Source organism: Rhineura floridana, chromosome 3, assembly GCF_030035675.1.
Source record: "Rhineura floridana isolate rRhiFlo1 chromosome 3, rRhiFlo1.hap2, whole genome shotgun sequence".
In the NCBI taxonomy this organism is placed as follows: Eukaryota; Metazoa; Chordata; class Lepidosauria; order Squamata; family Rhineuridae; genus Rhineura; species Rhineura floridana.
Window position 1 is genome coordinate 194,148,676 of NC_084482.1, and position 20,693 is coordinate 194,169,368.

The following is a 20,693-nucleotide window of genomic DNA, read 5'->3' on the forward strand; positions in this document are numbered from 1 at the left end:
AGCCAGTAGGTGGCAGTGATAGAGCTTTCCCATGTCCTGGCAACGTCATTCAATTCCAGGAAGACGAAATTTATCTGCGTGGTGCCTACCTGCTGCTCATATGTGACGGTAAATCTTTTTGATACTCTTTATGGTGTTTCGGGTGTATCTCCAGTTGGCAGAGCAACTTGTTTTCCTTCAGATGGTGAGTGACTCACGGGCAGGAAGTGGTTTTGGCACAGACCCAAAGTGAAGGTGCAGCCCTGTCAGAGTGCAACTGATCAACTAAGGCTTTAAAACGTGTCCTTTGGTTAAAGGGTGTGTCTGGCTACAATTAAATCCTTTAGGGATGCCCATTTTTATGGGCTATGGCTGCACGAATGTGCCCTCCTGTCTGGACTGGACTAGATAGGAGATGCTGCAGGAGAGATGTCTGCTGCATCTGTGCTCCTCCTGAGGGAGCTGTGCTGGCAAGAAGAACAAAGGAATACTGAGATCAGAGAAGGAGCAGGAAGGGAGATTAGTTTCCTCTGAGGATATCAATTTACACCTGGAAGGAAAGGTCAACTTAGGTGAGAGTGGACAGAACAGTCTAGGAATTTAGGAGGGCTTCTCTCGAACTCTCTCCTTCCCATGTGGCATGCAACCCCCTCCCAGGCTTCAAGCTGAGGTGCGCTCTCTCATTTTCAACAACTGTAAAGGTGCCATCCTGTGCTCAATTACTTGGGAGCATACTTCTTTGAAGCGAGAGCCAGAATGGTATAGTAGTTACAGTGACTGACAGGGTCCACATCTGCACTGCATATTTAAAGCACTATTGTATTACTTTCAACAGTCATGGCTTCCCCCAACATAATCCTGTGAACTTGTTGCGCTGCAGCCAACTCAGAAGGGACAGGAAGGGGGGAGGCATGAGTTTCAGGCGCCTCCGCGGCCAGAAGAAGCAGAGTTGGGGATTGTTGTGTCTGAGCAGGATCGTGCGGGAGGGGGGCAGCCTGCTCTCCAGCCAGTTCCCACGAGTAACGCCCTTTCCGAGGAGCCGAGCGCACCGCCCCCGGTTGATGCAGAGGACTTGTGGGGGGAAGCTTCAGAGTCAGTGCCAGCTCCTCCTTTCCCAAGCAGTTCCCAGGAGGATTCCAGGGTGGCACCGCCCCCTGACCTCGAGCCCGTTGCTCAGGAACAGGTGTCTTCAGATGAGCTGTTGGATGCGCGTCCCCTGTCTCCTCGTTCCCGTTGCTGCGAGAAACGGACAGGGCAAAGACAGGAATTACGAAGGAGTCAGAGATTACGTTCGAAAACATTTCCTATATAAGACTGCCGCTCCCAGTGGGGGGTCGTTGAGTCAACTTCCTTCACACGCTGCAGAGCATGTCTAGAGTATAGTTAGGGACTCTAGTGAGTTAGCGTAGGGTTTCCTATGAAGCGCAAGGCCTTTGATGTATCCATTACTCTAATAAAACGAGATTTACTTGCACACACACTCCAGCCTCATTCTTTCGGCTCTGGACGGGATAGAACTGTAGTTTGTTAAGGGTGCTGAGAGTGATGAGGAGACCATTCCTCCCATAGAACTATAATTCCCAGACTTCTCTGGGAAGAGGAACTGAATGTTCAACTAGTCCAGGAATTGGACCTCTGTGAGGGGAATGGGGTGCCCTGACAACTCCCAGCACCCTTAGCAAACTAAAGTTCCCAGGATGCTTTGGGGGAAGCCATGCCTGCTTCAAAGTGGTATGATACTCCTTGAAATGTATCTTGCAGCTTCAATCCCCACTTGGCCATAAAACTTACTCAGCTAGTTTGGCTGTAAAGTTTATGTTGGTCTAGCACAGTGGTTCCCAACATTTTTGAGTACAGGACCCCCTTTGTAAGCTCAAAAAATTTCATGATCTGCTAATTGTAATTTTAGTCTCTGTTAATTGGAAAAATGGTGCATCACAGAATCACATCTCCAAATATCCCTTTTCCTTAAAAAGCTCCCTGCACACAGGGAGGTGTTGCTTTCTTTTCTTATTGCAAAGGTCCAATCAAATTGGGATCCCCTTCCCAAAAAGCCCTCTCCTCTCATTCTGAGTAAGGCCATTGTCAGCAGTGGCAGTGGAAGGAGACCGGAGTTGTCAATAGTAATCCCCTCTTCTTCTTGGAAGCTCCACCCTCAGCCTCCTTCAGCATCTGCCACGTGTTGTATAGGCAGATGCCTGCCCTCGGTGCACCTGAAAGACGCTCTGCCGCTTCAGCAAAAGTCTTTCTCGTTTGGAGCAAGGGGGAAGTGTTGTCTGCAGCAGCAGTGGGGAGCAGACAGCACCCAGGGAGTGAAGAGTTTTTTTAAAAAAATAAAAAATAATTCATTTCTTTACTGTTTGCAGCCCCCTGTGGATTACTTTGCGATCCCCCTGGGGATCATGGTCCCCAGTTTGGGAGCCACTGGTCTAGCACTTACTGTCTCAGCCTGACCTACCTCACAGGTTTGTTGTGAAGATAAAATGGGGGAATGTGAGATAGTTATGTATGCCAAATTGATGTATGCCCTTGGAGGAGAGGTGGGATATAAATTATCCTTGTCTGTAGCCCCTGAATGATGTAGCAGCGTAACAAGATTCCTGCAGAGCTCCCCCTACACAAGTGTTTAGAGGTGCCTTGGTGAGACTCTTACTTCTTTGTGAAGGAGTTCTGAGTCTCTTCTCATACAGGGTTCCTGTAAAGCTGAATTGTACAGTCTTAATCACTGTTCAAAGTTTTATAGGTATTTTCCCTTCCCCGCAGGGTGTCTTCAGTGTTCAGAACTGTACGGTGTCTATTCACAATCCTCTATTTTAGCCACCCCACCTTAAATCTGCCTCTTCCCAGCTGTCTTTGTTGCCTCTGACGTGGTGGTGGTGTTCCTCTTAAAGCTCCTTCATTGGCTGCTGCCTCGGCTTGCCTCTCCTCCCCGCTGCGTCCTCTCTGGCACAGCTTTGTTTACACCCAGCTCTCTCCGATCTAGCGAGGCTCTGCTGTCTGCCCGTTTCTGGCTCTCTCTCCACATAAATGTACTAAATAATAATCATAATAAAGTTGGTGGGATTGAATAGCCATGGATAGGCTGAGATCGCCCAAAGCACAGGCAAGTACTTCCAGCTGAACACTACCACCTTGGGTGCCAATATATCTATTATGGGATTGTGTACTTTTTAAGTCACTCTGGCTGCGGTGTGTCATACTAAAGGCAATAATCCATATTCTCACATAATAATAATAATAATAATAATAATAATAATAATTTAATTTAATTTATGTGTCGCCTATCTGGCCAATGGCCACTCTAGGCGACGTACAAATCAGTTGCAGTAAATGCAGCACAATAAAATACACATAAAATACAATATAACAAGGAAACTATAAATAGGAATGATAACAGTTCAGAGTAATAGGCAGTTAGTCCTGAAAATTAACCCTCCCCGGAAGTCCCAAAGGCCTCTCTGAAAAGCCAGGTCTTCAAGGCTTTGCGGAATACATTCAGGGAAGGGGCATGCCGAAGATCGTACGGGAGGGAGTTCCAGAGAGTGGGGGCCGCCACTGAAAATGCTGTTTTAGTTGGTGGGACTGAGAGAAGGCCCTGAGTGGCTGATCTTGTCGGGCGGCATAATTGGTGACGCCAATTACATCTGAAGTGATTGAAAATAGTCATGCCTAGCAAGCTGTGGCAAAGTTTATGGTGCTGTAGTGCATGATATCAGATTGTAAGGCAGGCCTGATTATAAAGGGAAAATATATCTTCTTGGCCCAGACAACAACTTGCTCTTAGGGAGATGAAAGAACGTGGAGGGTTAAAGAACTATTTTCTAGTGAAGGAGTCACTTGTGGTTTTCAAGAAGGAAAAGTCAGAGCAAAAAGGTGGAAACTGACTGAATGCTGTTGCCAGCTAAATCGCTTGTGCTCAGTTGCTCCTTTAACAGTTTGTAGATGCTGCTCCTCAAGACTGATTTCTGCTTTCAGGGTCCACCTGCCTTAGAAGATGAGCCTTCCCACTTGGCCCTCTTTGAAACTGCAGTGTAGGAAGTGGGGGGAGGAGAAGGAACCACCTCGTGTATGTCATGTTATTAATTATTATTATTTATTATTATTATTATTTAGATTTATGAGTCACTTGATACCTGAAGGTCCCCAAGTGACTTAAAATAAAATGAGAACCAGTGTGGTGTAGTGGTTAAGGTTACACAATGTTAAAACAAAACCACTATAAACCATAACAATAAACAACAGCAAAACAATAGCAATAGCACCCCCACACCTCAGGAAGGTTTGGCAGCATGTTAAAACAAAACATAATCTCAATCAGATCAAATGTCAGACTTAAAAAAAGCAGTTCAGCTTGAGAGGGCAGGCTGTGCACACAAGTATTTTATGTCCCAGACAGGATGTTTGTTTTTAAGGGTATAACCATTGCATTCCTGGATTAAGTATATAAGCATTGTATTCCTGGATCAACAGTGATATTTCAGACATTTCTTAGCAGCCAGACATGATGGACCTACTCATTCTCTCTTGTTCCCGTTCAGAACCTGATATTCATAGGTATACTGTCCCAGGCTATGGTCTGAAGGCACATGAGGCCAGCACCCTGCTGAAGCTAAGCAAGGTCAGGTCTGGTCAGTGCCTGGATGGGAGACGCCTGGGAACCATATGTAAGCTGCCTTGGGTTTCTATCATGAAAAGAAAGGTGGGGTATAAATGTAATAAATAATATACTGCCCCTATGCACAGCGGTTCCATTTCACCACGGTGGATCTATCTTACCTTATGCCATGAAGCATTGTTACTATGGGGAAAGTATGTTTTGTTTTCTTCTAACCTGAAGAAGGTGTGAGAGGGAAATTGATCTTTTCTGTTTGGGTTATTGTCTGTGGACAGTGATGAGAGCGGAGAAATGTCAAGGAGAGATGAGGTTGTTACAGAGACCCTGAATCTGGAGACACCTGAAGAAACAGAAGCTTCTGACAAATGCTGCCTGACGAGATCAAGGCTTAATTGTGGCAGAACAGAGCCAGGTAAGTTGAAAATTCTGTGAAGAACCTCCTTAAAGCAGAGGGCCTAGCTTATATATATGTAGCCCTCGAGTCAATTGTATCTTCAGCCAGGATTTAGTAGATGGATGAGAATCATGTTGCTCTCCAGATGATATTGAACTACAACGTCCAACATCCCTGACAATTTCCCATTCTGGCTGGGAATGATTGATGGTGTAGTCCACCAACATCTGGAAGGCCACAGATCCCCCCCCCCCGGTTTAGAAACCTGTTGTCTTTCATAGTATGTCTCTCCTCTCTTCCCCCTCCACATTTTTTCATTATAAATACATAGTCTGCGTGAATGAGAAGAAAATGTTGAAGAATAAGATTGTGGTGTTTCTCTGTGCTACTTCGCAGAACTTCCTGCATGTGGAGTCCATCCGCAAGCAAGTTTTGGGCTCATAAATAATGTTTTTAAGAGTTTTTTGTTTTGTCACTCTGGTCTCCTGTGAGAGGAAGGGTGGGATATACATTTCAATAATAATAATGCTTTCCTGTTCTGTGCAGAGCATCGCACGATGCAGAGGATACATTCCTCCACTGGAATGCTTGCACAATTCACCCATCCCTTTTTTGTGATAGTTGTACACGCATGCATAAGCTGCCTTGAGCCAAGTCAGTCCTTTTCCCATCTAGCTCAGGATTGTCAGCACTGGCTGGCAGCAGTTCTGCAGGGTCAGAAACGAGTCTTTTCCAGCTCTACTTGTAGGTGCCAGGAATTGAACCTGGGACCTTTTGCATGCACACTCCATGCTCTACCACTGAGATACATCTCTCCCCTGTGTCTTAGCATGTATGATATTCTACTAAAAAACTAGAAGACATTCAAGTACATTCCTATGTCATGTGGGGTTTTTGAGACAGAGTGCTCAGGTACACATTATCATATAAAGAAGATGCTTGTGTCCTGCATTAATCAGTTTGGAATATCTAACGTATCCAAGTTCTGGACTGCCAATCAGGGATCCTTCTCTCTAATAGCAGACCCAGCTGGTGAGGGCCAACAGGATTGTAGTCAAAATGGGCCTATGGAGAAACAAGAGGGAGACATCAGTATCCTCAGGGGTCCTTGGGAGACCAGCCGAAGCTCTGTAGGGGACACCCCTGTAGTTCCATAGGGTGGGGGTGTCACTCAGCCAGATTCGCACTGAAATAACCACCTGGGCAGCTGGCTCATGCATTGCAACCTTAAATTTCCAAAAGCCAGTAAGAAACTCTCCTTGCTTCCCTGCAAGGCCTTGTCAACAACATCATTTTTGTGTGTTAATTTTCTTTCAGGGAGTGACTCTAACAATCGCCGTAAAATATTCTTGCCTATTTTCGTTCTCTCACTTATTGCCATCATTGTTACTGTACAAGGTGAGTGATGACCTCTCTCTGATTCCAGTACTTGGCTTCTAAGGGCACATTCACACTTAGCAAGTGTTGGGAAGGAAGCTGCTTTCTACCAAGTGGTCTCTCTAGCCATGACTGGCAACAGCTCTCCAGGATTTCAGATACGGGATATTCCCAGCCCTAATTAAAGATGCCAGGGATTGAACCTGGGACCATCTGCCGATGCCCTGCTACTGAGCTACGACCCTTCCCCAAGTTGTGCAACTGCTCCACTACTTCTCCCCACTCCACTCTGATAAGCATCGGAACCTTATACGTGGGGAGAGCTGCTTCCTTCCTTCCTTCCTTCCTTCCTTCCTTCCTTCCTGATCATTGCGCTCCTTCCTGGCCAGTGATTGAAATGGGCAGGAAGCCATGGGTGGCTCCTGGATTCAGATGGTTTCTGATGCAGCACAGTAAGAAGCCACTGGAAAGCATGTCCCATGGCACTCCTGGTGAATATGAATTGGCCTGAGTGTGGATGGAGGCAATAGGCAAGACTGGGAGGCAAAGCTACTAGGTACTTTCACTGACAATGCCACTGAAGCTTTGCCTGACCTTGGTTAAGTTGCAGGATCCCTTTCTGTGCTTCATTGGTGGACCAAACTACACATTAGTTTGCACAATTTTATATATGCAAATATATGTACAACAAAATCCAATGGGTGCTTTGTCCAAGGAAAAACACCTGAAATGTGTGCAGCCTCTTCCCGCTGCTTCTCAGCTCCAAATTCTGCCCCTCGCTGAATCTGCTGCTGTTGGAAGACGTGGCCATTAGGACTTGACTATGTGCATTGCCCATAATGTGTAGTTTGGTCCTCCGAGTGTCTGTGTGGGATTTTGGTAGTGGGGATCTGACATGGTGGGTCATTATATCCAATCACTGCAAGCTCTGTAGTGCTTATGCTGAATACCAAGGTGATTGCAAATTCATCCCATGGGTGCTTGCTATCTCAATGTGGGAGTTCTATCTGTGCAGGATATCCTGTGCCCATATCAAATTATAATTTGGGGAGGGCATGATAGTTTTGTTCTGGTATCAAAAGTGCATGCAGACCCTGTAAACAATTGTTTTAAGCTGCTTAGTTACATTGCCTATTTTCTATAGGTGCAGGGGACGGAGGCCCCAAGAAACTAAGTATCTTTTGCCATTTTGTCTCAGTATGAAGCCTGGCAGAATCTGAAATTGAGCTCCTCCATTTCATGCTAGGTGGATGGGTGTGTGTGTGATTTTGCACTGGGATCACTGGATTGCTACATGTGAGTCCTTGAAGCAACTGGGCCATTTAGCTGACAATTTTAACACTTAGAAAAGAGGAGGAGAAAAGAATTCCTAAATGCCATGAATAAGTTTATTTCTTAAACAAGCCCAACACATTTCAGCCTCTACTGTGTTCGGCCTTGGTCAGGGGCTAAAAACCCCCAATATACCACATTTAATTACATGAAAATAATCATAAATGTCAACAAAGAATAGAAAATTAAATGTCAGTTGTTTCTTGCAGAAAATTTTTGTCTGTTAATACTTGACATTAAAACTGTAGAGTCTCTAATTTCAAAAATGCTTAGATCTTAAGTAACAACTAAAAGATGAAAACAGAAAACATCCAGGTCTATATATTGCAAAATGTCCAAATACAGGTGTTCCTGTTTTATCATTCAGGAGTTACTTGTGACCATGTTAAAAAAAAAAGAAAGAAAAGGAGGGATCATCTGAAATTTTTATAATCTATAAAAGGGGAAGAAATGCATTGGGCTTATTTAAAAAATAAATTTGCTCACAGCATTTTGGATATTTTTTCCTTTTTTCTGTTTTTTTTTTTTATCCTTGACCATTTTTTGTAATCTTAACACTTAGGCCAGGACAGAAAAATCTAATTGGCATCCTCCTGGAGGTGCCAAAGGATCTCTGCCTCAGTAACTGAGCACAGGAGATCTTGTCACCTTAGGGCCAAGATGTAGTGGATCCTCAAAAGGACTGGGAGTATGAATTTGAGGACAAGCTGGCAGCACTATTTTACAAATGCTGAATCTCAGATGAGGAAGCTTTTAGAAAAGAGGGCTAGCTATTGCTGTAAGGGCAACTCTAACATGGAAAGATGGGGGGGCAAATTGGTGTCTTGCATGTTACAGGGTCTGCGTGATGTACTTGAATTTTGTTGTAATGTGTCAAGTGGACCTGAAAGAGTTCCCATGTCTCAAAATCAAATGTATTTTGGAAGGTGCTCTAAATAACGGGATAGGAAGTGATCCAAGCCACACCAGGTGCGTTTTAGCCTTAGCCACTTAATTCATAGTTTCCTGATAGTTTTCTCTCAGTGGTTGCTTCTTTAGGCCTTATCATGTCATGTCCCATCTCAGATCATTCTTTCTGAATTTCCATTTTCTGACCATACTTGCTTCTTCTTAATAAGCCTTTGCTGCCATTCCGATCTCTCTCCATCACCCAAATCTTTACTTCCTGTGTGGTCTTCCTTGTTCTGTATCTGCCTTGCTTCCATTCACAGTTCAGCCAAATATGGAAAACGTGTTGGATATTTCTGGGGAGTCAAAAAGGAGAACAGAATGGGATGGGGGTCAAGTGTCCATTGTAATCAAGGGGTCTTAAAACAAACCCACAGATGCTAGGTAAGGCAGGTATGCCATTTTATTTTTATAGTTTAATTCCTGGGTTTGCTAACTTAAGTCTTTGTGGGGGCAGGTGGGCTTGTAATAACTTCTGTGGGAGAGTGACATTTGGGGACTTATTTGCAAGGCTGATGTAGGCCGTTTGAGTGGTTCTGCCTTACTGAGGTGGCCCAGCTAAGCAGCAGATTAAACTGCTGATTGAATCTCTTGCCTTATAAATGTGGTTTATAAATTTTTAAAAAATCCTTAGAACCAGGTACAGAGGAGAACTTTCTCTCTCTTGCAGTGTGGAAATCTAACCAGACATGTCCTGCTGTGAGTGTCCCTTTTCCTTTGGGGCCAGCATGTGCAGCTGGCTGGATTGGCTATGAAAGGAAATGCTACTTTTTCTCAGAAGAAGAAAGAAATTGGACTTCTGGCCAGAACTTCTGCCTTTCCCACGGCTCTTCTCTGGCTGTGATTGAGAGTGAACTGGAAAAGGTGAGACCAACAAGTCTGTGTGTTTGTGTGTGTGCGAAATTCATGATAGAATTATTTCCTGCACAGTGCTAACGAAGAGTTGTTCTTATGGAAGCAGACAGACAACCCATAAGGTAATATGTGCTTGTCATAACTTGGTACAAATTCTCCATCTTGGCTGCTGAGCCACCACTTTGTTTGTCAGTTTCTCAAAGGAATTTAGTGTGGGTATTGAAATACAGGCCTACGGCCATCCTACCCTGAACACGCCCAATTTTGTGTGATCTCAGAAGCTAAGCAGGGTCAGGCCTGATTATTACTTGGGTGGGAGAGCAGCTGGGAATGCTGGGTGCCGTAGGCTTAGAGGAAGGCTAAACCACCTCTGAATATCTTTTACCATGAAAACTCTGTGAATATATCCAAAAAAGCATCATAGGGTCACCATAGTCGTAATCAACTTGAAATGATATAACAACAACAACTGAAATACAGAATTTCAGGAAACTGCTTGAGAGATTAGGATGTTCTTTGGCCAGCTGTGATATGGGAGACATACTGGAATGCTTGTAAGGTGACCAGATACAACCTACTGTTGGGCACCTTGGGGAATGAGGTAGGGATTGGTACAAAATTACTGGCATTTGTAGTCTGTAACAAGCAAATTTCAGTAAGTGAACAGTTCTGCTTGGCAAGTGGTGGATTGTCAGTCCTCATACGAATGCATTTAGAGTGTTGCCCCAGGAGAGCCTCTTCTTCAGCATGATCTCTGTGCCTTCTGCCTGCTGTTCCCTATACCAAGCATGAGGAACATGTAACCCTCCAGATTTTGATGGACTTCAGCTCCCATCAGTACTGGAGTTGGTGATGTGTTGTGGGATCAGTTTCAGCTTATCAGCTTGTGCAGTCAGCTGATGTGGACAAGGTGCTGGCAGCTACGTGTCCGACCACATGCCCTCTTGCCCCTGTCCCTCCTGTGTTATTAAATCTAGCAGAGGGGGGCTGACTGGTTGGGTCCAGAGTGTGGTTAACACTTCATTGCCTGAGGGGGTGGTCCCTGTGGCTTCGAAAGAAGCAGTGGTGTGGCCACTACTAGGATCCCTTGGACTGGAATAACTATTGACTAGTCGCAAATACTCCCTTCCTGGGGAAAGTGGTAGAGAGAGTAGTGGTAGGGCAGCTACAGGCATTCTTGGATGACATCAATTATCACATTAACAGAGTTTCGCATTGTGTTTGAATCAGATCCGTTAGACGCACTTTTCTTAAAATATAGCAAGCAGCTGCTTGGAGAGAAATTCAGAGGCTCCCTGCAAGCCCAAAAGTTCTCTCCCATAGGCAATTTCCAGCACATTCTTATAGCAAATTTTCAAAGGCACACAGAAAGTTGTTTCCTTATCATCACTCAAACATCTTTTCGCTACTTGTAGTAGAACAACAGCACTTCGCACATATGCTTCTCTACTTGTGGTTAGAAGGCTGAACAACAGCAGGTTTTTTCAGAACGTTCTGTGACATATCTTGTAATGTGTTCTTTGCAGCATATTTCAGTGTCATTCTACCCATCACCCCCTTTGTGCCTGCTAGGTTTTGACCAAAGTTTGAGTCCTATATATTTTAATTCCACAATTCCAGTCTGGGTTCAGGACTGGCCATGGGACTGCATCAGCCTTGGTTGCCCTGATGGATGACCTCTATAGAAAGCAAGACAGGGGGAGTGTGACCTTGCTCCTGCATCTCAATCTCTCTCTGGTTTTCAATACCATTGGCCACAGTATCCTCTTAGACCGGCTCTGTGGAATGGGAATTGCGGGCACCATGTTATGGTGGTTGCAGTCCTACCTACAGGACTGAGGCCAAAGAGTAGCATTGGGTGATTGTCTTTCGACCCTCTGGTAGTTGTGCTAGGGGGTGCCAGAGGAGACCATCTTATTCCCAATGATATTTATCTATATGAAGCCACTGGGTCATTAGGAGTTTGGGGGCAAGGTGTCATCAGTATGCTGATGGCACTTAGCTCTACTTCTCTATAACATCCGAATCAGGAGAGGCAGCGCGGGCCCTTGACTGGTGCCTGGACGTAGTGGTGGGATGGCTGAAGGAAAATAAGCTAAGCTTGAATCCTGGCACTGTGGGTGAGTGGTTCCCATGTCTGAGAAACTGGTCAATTGCCTGTCCTGGATGGGGTTGTACTCCCCCTGAAGGAGCAGGTACGCAGTCTAGGGGTGCTTCTGAATCCAGCTCTGTCACTGGAGGCCCAGGTAGTCTCAGTGGCTAGAAGTGCCTTTTATCACCTGCACCTCATGAAACAACTACAACTATTCCTGGACTGGGAGAGCCTGGCCACAGTCTTTCTGGCATTAGTGTCCTCAAGTCTGGACAATTGCCGTGCATTCTGTGCACTGCATTCTTCTTTCCTTGCATTTGACCTGGAAACTGCAATTAGTTCAGAATGCTGCAGCCAGATTGCTGATGGGAGTGAGACCTGTCAGCATATAACACCTCTGCTTAGAGACCTGCACTGGTTGCCAATTTGTTACCAGGCCAAGTTCAAGGTGTTACTACATAAAGCTCTTAACAGCTTGGGACTAGTTTACTTGTTGGACAGCCTTACCCCATATGTGCCCCCTCAAGACTTTGCTATGCAGAACAGGCACTGTTACAGATGCCACATACTCCTTGTTCTGTGCTTGTAAGAAATGGTTGTTTTAGTGTGGCAGCACCTGCTCTTTGGAACTCCCCTCCTACTCATATCAGGCAGGCCCGGTTGCTGTATTCCTTTTGGCACCTGCTTAAAACATTTTTGTTTAGGCAAGCCTATCCAGATGTTTTAATCTTGTGAGTTACTAGTTTTAATTGTTTTAAATATGTTTTAAATACTTAGTTTTTTAACTTGTATTGATAATTTTAATGTTTTTTTGTAAACCGCATAGAATTGTTTACATTCAAGTGGTATATAAATTTAGAAGTTATAGCTAGTTGTCAGCCCCAACCGGAATGGTCAGGGATAATAAGGATTGTAGACTAACATATCTAGAAGGCCACAAGTTAAGAACATAAGAACATGAGAAGAGCCTGCTGGATCAGGCCAGTGGCCTATCTAGTCCAGCATCCTGTTCTCACAGTAGCCAATCAGGTGCCTGGGGGAAGCCCGCAAGCAGGACCTCAGTGCAAGAACACTCTCCCCTCCCAAGGCTTCTGGCAACTGGTTTTCACAAACATACTGCCTCTGACTAGGGTGGCAGTTCCCCATCCTTGCCCTATTCATTCAGCCACTCTCCTGTCCTCCTTTAACCTCCCTTCTCTTCAGCAGAACTTTCCCTCTGCCATCCTAGCCTCACCTTCTTTGCATCTCCAGCCTACTGACAGTTCCCTGCACCATGTCCCGTAAATTGGTGACAGTACGTCTCCCCTTTCTCCTCCATCTAATGGTTCTGGCAGTATCAAATGTAGCACACTCCTTTCAAGACACTGCTCTAAACTGTTTGTGTATTTGCAACTAAGGTGTTCCTGCTATGGTTCAGTGGCAGAGCTTATCATTGGATTGGTCTCCGGAAGGCCCCAAATGAAACCTGGATATGGGCAGATGGGACAGAATTCAAGAAAACGTGAGTCTTTGTTCTTCTCTGCTTATGTCCTGTTTGTGGGCTTCTGGTTGCCCTCTGGGATATGGGATGTAGGATTAAATAGACTTTTGGTCTGACCCAACAGGGCTGTAACATTCTGTCTGAAGAGTGTGAAGACTGAAAGAAGCAAGAGGTGCTTGATCACAGCGAAGCCCTCAAATAATAATCATCAACATTTTTATTTTTATTTTTTACCCACCCTTCACCCTAAGGTTCCAGGGTGGATCACAACAAATAAAATGCATCATTAAACATTAAAACAAAGTTTTTAAAATGTGAAAACAAATTACAATAACAAAAATATCTGCCTGTCAATTCCTGGATTGTTTTATTGAATGGGACCTTCAAGTTAATGTGACAGTATTCTTGAGCTAATAGTCATAATGGGTATGCTCTGCCTCCACAGTCGGAAGCAGCATGCTTCTGAATACCAGTTGGTGGGACTCACAAGTGGGGAGAGTGCTCTTGCGCTCACGTCCTGCTTGTGTGTTTCTCGTAAGCATCTGGTTGGCCACTGTGAGAACAAGATGCTGGACTAGATGGTCCTTTGGCCTGATCCTGCAGGGCTCTCCCTGTGTTCGTCACAGCTGGGAGACCAGCAAAATATAATCATATCTGAATGTCATTTTACTAACGTGCTGTTTGATCCTAGAGTGCAAATCAAGGTGGAAGTGCAGTCTAAAAGAGTTCTGGTCCAAATAACAAATAACCCATCTGCTCCCACGGGTGATACATGCCCTGGTCTCCTCTCGCTTAGACTACTGTAATGCGCTCTACGTGGGGTTACCCTTGAAAACGGTCCGGAAATTACAGCTGGTACAGAATGCGGCGGCGCTCTTGATTAAGAACAGCCGTTGCCGTGATCATATCACCCCGGTGTTAGTGGATCTACACTGGTTACCAGTTGTCTACCGGGCCCAATTCAAGGTGTTGGTGTTGACCTTTAAAACCCTATACGGTTCCGGCCCAGTTTATCTGAAGGAGCGCCTCCAGCATCACCAATTATGCTGCCTGACAAGATCAGCCACACAAGACCTTCTCTCGGTCCCATCAGTCAAAACAGCTAGGCTGGTGCGGACCAGACAGAGGGCATTTTCGATTGTGGCCCCCACCCTCTGGAACTCCCTTCCTTTCGATCTTCGCCACACCCCCTCCCTGACAGGTTTCCACCGGGCCTTAAAGACCTGGCTATTCAGGCAGGCCTATGGAATCTCCGGGGATAGGTCAGCTTTTAATGTTGTTTAGTGCTGTTAATTTTAATTATTATAATTCTGGTTATATTGTATTTTATCATGATATTGTACGTCACCTAGAGTGGCCGTTTATTCGGCCAGATAGGCAACTCACAAATAAAATTTTATTATTATTATTATTATTTTCCCCAAATATTAGGATTTATTTATTTATATTTCTAGGAGTTCTGTTGCAGGCTTATAACAAATCTGCATGAAATCTATCTAAACCCATTGCAATGAACTTTTTTTTTTTACAGTTTAAGACAGTTTATCCTTTTAGTTGAATCAAGTGGTATAGCCTTTTCCTGGACAGCACCACATCAGATGGCAAGATTACAATATTTGCTGTTGCACGAAAGCCACTTCCTGAACAAAAAATAGTTTCTATAAGAAAACCTTCTGCTAGTTTTGTGTGTGCAGGAAGGGTTTGTTTAAACATGGTATTCCTCCATGCTCCCACTTTGTGGTACCTGCAGCATGATGTTACTTTCTAGAGGCCCCTTGCCATTTCATTCTACTGAATGTATTAATTACCCTGAAGTTCAGAGGGTGTCTAACCTCTTTTTGGCCAAAGGGCCATATTAACCCTCAGTCCACCTTATGTGGGCTGCATGCCAGTGCAGATAAGCTGAGGAGGTGACAGTTATCACCCCTCCTTGCTCATCAGATTATTGATCTGATGAGCATGGAGGCGGCAATTTGCATCCTCATCAGGGTGATGGACTGGGCAGAAAGATTTAAACCTTCCAGGATAAGATTGCATGCATTCGCTGGGACTTAGACTCCAATATTATGGCAGTGGGATCTAATGAAGCATCCAGAACACGGTCTTGTCCTTGTTTATTGGATGAGTTTCAGTCTGTACAGCTTGAGGATGTTGACAAGATCCTTGGACTGGTGCGGGTGACCACATCTGTGCTGGACCCTTGCCCCTCTTGGCTGGTGAAAGCTGGCAGGACCGGAACCGCTGGCTGGGCCAAGGAGATAATAAACGCCTCTCTGAGAGAGGGAGTGGTCCCTGACTGCCTAAAAGAGGCGGTTGTGAGACCGCTCCTGAAGAAACCCTCTTTGGACCCAGATAACCTGAACAATTATAGACCTGTGGCGAATGTTCCGTTCTTGGGCAAGGTGCTAGAACGGGTGGTTGCCGGCCAGCTCCAGGGGCTCTTGGATGACACTGATTATCTTGATCCATTTCAATCCGGTTTCAGGCCCGGTTTTGGCACCGAAACAGCCTTGGTTGCCCTGTATGATGACCTTTGTCGGGAGAGGGACAGGGGGAGTGTGACTCTGTTGATTCTCCTTGATCTCTCAGCGGCTTTTGATACCATCGACCATGGTATCCTTCTGGGAAGACTCACGGAGTTGGGAGTTGGGGGTACTGCTTGGCAGTGGCTCCGCTCCTACTTGGTGGGTCGCCACCAGAAGGTAGTGCTTGGGGAACACTGCTCGATGCCCTGGACTCTCCATTGTGGAGTCCCGCAGGGATCGGTACTGTCCCCCATGCTTTTCAACATCTACATGAAGCCGCCGGGTGCGGTCATCAGGAGTTTTGGGGTGTGTTGCCATCAGTACGCTGATGACACGCAGCTCTATTTCTCCTTTTCATCCTCTTCAGGTGAGGCTGTTAACGTGCTAAACCGTTGCCTGGCCGCGATAATGGACTGGATGGGAGCTAACAGACTGAAGCTCAATCCAGACAAGACCGAGACGCTGTTGGTGAGTGCCTTCTCTGCCCAGATGGAGGATGTTCATCCTGTTCTTGATGGGGTTACACTCCCCTTGAAGGAACAGGTGCGTAGCTTCGGGGTTCTTTTTGATCCTTCCTTATCACTTGAGGCCCAGGTGGCCTCGGTGGCACGGAATGCTTTCTACCATCTTCGCCTGGTAGCCCAGCTACGTCCCTATCTGGACAGTGACGACCTCGCCTCAGTTGTTCATGCTCTGGTAACTTCTAGACTGGACTACTGCAATGCACTCTATGTTGGGCTGCCCTTGAAGACTGTTCGGAAACTACAACTAGTCCAGAATGCAGCGGCCAGATTGCTGACGCAGACCAGAAGGTCCGCTCATATAACACCTGTTCTGGCCCGTCTGCACTGGCTTCCTGTTTGTTTCCGGGCTAGATTCAAAGTGCTGGTTTTGACCTATAAAGCCCTACACGGCGTGGGACCGCAATACCTGGTGGACCGCCTCTCCCAATATGAACCTACCCGGACACTACCCGAGTGCCATCCCATCGAGAAGCTCGGAGGGTGGTGACTAGAACCAGGGCCTTTTCTGTGGTGGCCCCCGAACTGTGGAACAGCCTTCCCGATGAGGTGCACCTGGCGCCGACGCTACTATCTTTTCGGCGCCAGGTGAAAACCTTTTTATACTCCCAGGCATTTTAATGTGTGTTTTAATGGTATTTTCATCATTATTTGTATTTTTGGATGTTGTTTGGTTCTTTTATTGTTTGTTTTGTTTTCTTGATTTATTGTATTTATTGTATTTATATATTGCTTGTTTTTTATCTTTTTGTACACCGTCCAGAGAGCCTTCGGGCTTAGGGCGGTATATAAATAAAATAAAATAAAATAAATAAATAAACCTCCATTCACCTCAGTGCTGTGTCTACTTCCTTTTTTTCCTGTCATCAAAATTGTTGTGGTCTGGGGGAGGAACAGAGGGCAGAAAAATTTGCTTGGGAGGATCAATTAGACCCTTAATTGGGGTGTTTGCCACCCTTGCTGCAGATTGTAAACCTATACACACTTATTTGAGATCAAATGCCATTGAACACAATGGGGTTTACTTCTGAATAGGCAGGCATAGAGGATTGCACTATAAGTGTCTGAGCTTGAGAGTTATGAAATACTGAGGATCTGGAACTGAGCTTTCATTTCTAATGGATTAGCTTCTTGACTATATCATTTGTGATGCATGCACCCCATACCCATGAAAGAGAGAACAGTCAGCCTTGCTTGATTATCTGACCTTTGCTTCTTGTGTTGCAGAGTGGAGGTGAGAGGAGGAGGAGACAAAGACGCACTGTACATTTCTAGACACTAAGATTGCCATTGCTTCCTTTTGCCTCATGCCAATAAAGTGGATCTGCAGTCACCCTGACGCTTACACAAGGAATAAAAGCTCTACCAATAGGACAAGTCATAAGTCAAGAGAGACTGTGGTAACTAGAAAGGGCACAAAGTGATGTTTCATTGATTTATACCGCTTTGCCTGCAACCCACCCTGCCCTGGAGTTTTTCCAGCTCTCCTGGTAACATTTTCCTTGGAAGGAATGTTACACTTGGAAGACACAAGTCAATATCTGAGCAATACGGGTAAATTTCATACTGATATGATCCTGGTACAAGTCTCTACATACCTTTCAAGAACATTTAATTTATTGAAAAAATACAATTCCAAAATTTGAAACCAAATTCACCTTTTTTTTGTAAAAGGGCCATGTTTGCATGCAGAAAAAAGGTAATGTTTGTTTACATAGAACTGTTGACTTGTTGTCTTGCTTGTTTCTTGTTTTTGATTTTTTTGCACTGTGTGCATAATGTCATCCCTTTTTTATATTATTCAGTCTGAAGACAGAAGAAATAAAGCACAGAATAAAAACCTTTTCTTTGTGGGGTTGAGTATGAGTGATTTGGGAAAAAATAAGTAGACCTGGCATAGAGCAATGTCTGGTAAACTCTGATATGCCTTTCGTTTTAGATTATTTGATTAATTTCATTGTCTTCCTACTGTATTAGGTGAAAGCAAGGGAACTCAAAATAATTGAACTTCCAAACTGACTCCTTTTTTCCAGCATACCAAAGGGTTGAGTTTCATGACCATTGCCCATTTTTGATGTAAAACCATGCCCACTATGCACAGTATAAGATTAGAGCCAGTGAGGTATAGTGGTTAAGGAGACCAGGGTTCAAATCCCCACACAGCCATAAAGCTCACTGGGTGACATTGGGCCAGTCACTGCCTCTCATCCTCACGAAAACCATGTTCATAGGGTCGCCATAAGTCGGAATCGACTTGAAGGGAGTACATTGTAGGTTAAGAAGTATTCCTGCAAAAGTGGACTGCAGGTGGTCTTGCAAGCTACAGGCCAAGTCAGCGTCAAACTCCTTGTTCAGACTGAGATGATTTCTAACTCCAGCAATTGACCCAATGTTTGTGCTTATATTGGGAAAGTTACTTTTATGCATACCCAGCGTGACAGAGTAGCGCAGCTGTTAGAAATAATTGCATCGCCCATTTTCATCCCACAGATGTTTTTTTTAGCAGGCCCCACTACTGAAAATCTGCAAAATAAAGGAAATGATTTATTTTAAAAAAAGGCTCTCAGTCTGTATCAGGATACTGTTTTCGTTCTCGTATCGGAAACTTTCCTTTCATGCAAGGAGGGTGCACTACTGGTTTTCAGTTCAGATGGCAGTATATATCTCTCTGGTCAGAGATAAAAGCTTGGCTACCCCTGCCCATTGCGTCAACAGCAGCTTCACGTACAGACATTAGCAGATAGCAGTGCTTTTCCCCAATGCCCTGAAAAGCTTTGCCCAAATATTTTTTCAGATCAAGCTGCTGTTGGAGAGCAGGTGAGTGTGTCTTTTCCTGGCCAGCTGATGGGCAGAGGTCAAGCAGCCAAAGAAACAACATGAGATTAATCCACCTGACTGTAGGAACCCCTGCTCAGCTTCAACAGTTGTTTGAGATTTTTTCCTAAACATTGGCTATATAGTTCAGTCTTTCAGGCTCACTTTGCTCGTTTCCAACTTCTCTCTGTAATATATCATAATGTTGTTTTGAATTGTTTTGTGTAATTTTATTGTGATACAATCTCATCTTCTCCGGGGGGGGGGGAGGAAGGGAAGGTTATAAATATGAAAAAATGCTATAAATAAATGTTAGCTATGAATACCTGATTTAAAACACCTTATTAAAAGCCAGCTGGTTTTTCTGGTATGGGCTTTTTGACTAGCATAGCAATAATTACAGCATCAATTGCAGCAACCCGGGCCACACGTAGATTAAGATCTGTGCATGGTGCCACATACGAGCACATGCTTTAGGGTTATGCCACATAGTTAGGTTTTCAGTGTTGGTTGAACATGTTTCGCCCAGGCATTCCTAAATTAGCATATTGTATTTCTGCTAGCTTTTAATTATTGTTTTTATGTCTTCATTGTGTTTGTATTATATTTTTGAACCTCATTTTATGCTGCTTTATTGTTTAATTATATTCTCTTTTGTATGAATGTTTTATTAGGTGGAGGTGGGGTTTTGAGAGACTTTAAGTTGCCGTGTGGAGAAAGCTCAAAAAGTGGGGTATACATTTTTATATATAAACAAAATTGGCCTGCTGTCATTTTTACAGAAATCCCATTTATTCTGTGCACATCTAGAAGTACTCACAGCTCTTCCTGCAAGAGGGATCCATCAACCCATTTCAGGGTCCACCTTTCATCAGACTGATGGGCTATAAGTCCCAGCCAATAACTGAATTCTGTTGTTGTCATGTTCTTTATGAATGCCTATAATTGAAAGGACAAGGATGTTGCCATTTTGCCAGTTATATGAATACCTCATGTTCAGCTCAGTCAGTTGCATTTCTATGGAGTTCTTCATTACTCCATGCCTTGCTCCTTAACTGTTAACAGCATCACTGTCTGGTGATAAGCTCGGTGAGCACAACATACTTCTGGGCATGGAATGCTGACTGTTAGGAAGGAATCGGGAAACCAGGGAAAATAGAATCTGGAATTCTGAACTGGAGCATTCCCACACTGCAACATTTTGTGGCAGGTCTCATTTGTAATATATGATCTCCCTGCCAGACAGGATTTAATCAAGAACGTTTGGGTATTAGAAGGGATGTGCCTTATTCTCTAGGCATAGTATAGGTCAGAAGTCCCTTTTTTGCTGCACTCCTTACTTTTTTTCAAACTAAAATGTCCCTAAAGCTGCAACTTTTCCTCATAGGGGAGTAACTCTACCTCTTTGATCATTTTGGTTGCCATGTCTGAACTTTTTCCACATCTACACTATCCTTTTTGAGGTAAGGCGACCAGAACTGCATGTCACACTCTGAACCTCAGTCCTTCCTTTCAATATGGATTACAATTAGATGATGCATGTAAAGTACTCTGAACACTTGAAAGTGCTATACAAATGCTAAGTAAGTATAATTAAGTAGAGATGTATGTGCAGTTGAGGAATAATCACCTATAAGGAGGGGTTAAGGATTGTTTCCTTCCCTAAATGACAACCTTGACCATTACAAATATTCATAATCTCGATCAAGGGTATTAAAAAAACATTTTGCCCCCATTCAGCTCTAGTTGTGCTCTGCTAAC

General features: G+C 44.4%; 1 protein-coding gene and 1 pseudogene across 11 annotated transcripts in view; both read left to right on the forward strand.

Annotated features, from left to right (window-relative positions):
- Positions 1-19,660, forward strand: part of LOC133380941 (early activation antigen CD69-like) — a 40,025-nt gene extending 20,365 nt beyond the window's left edge. For 3 of the 11 annotated variants that reach the window (XM_061619186.1, XM_061619196.1, XM_061619194.1), the window contains exons 2-6: positions 4,870-5,006; positions 6,306-6,386; positions 9,316-9,509; positions 12,990-13,093; positions 13,197-14,594. In XM_061619186.1, coding sequence (XP_061475170.1) covers positions 4,870-5,006; positions 6,306-6,386; positions 9,316-9,509; positions 12,990-13,093; positions 13,197-13,362 — 682 coding nt within the window. In that variant the 3' untranslated portion in view covers positions 13,363-14,594. The other 8 variants (XM_061619191.1, XM_061619193.1, XM_061619192.1 and 5 more) reach the window with 8 other exon arrangements.
- Positions 9,731-9,849, forward strand: LOC133382594 (5S ribosomal RNA; annotated as a pseudogene).
- Positions 19,661-20,693: the final 1,033 nt, after the last annotated feature.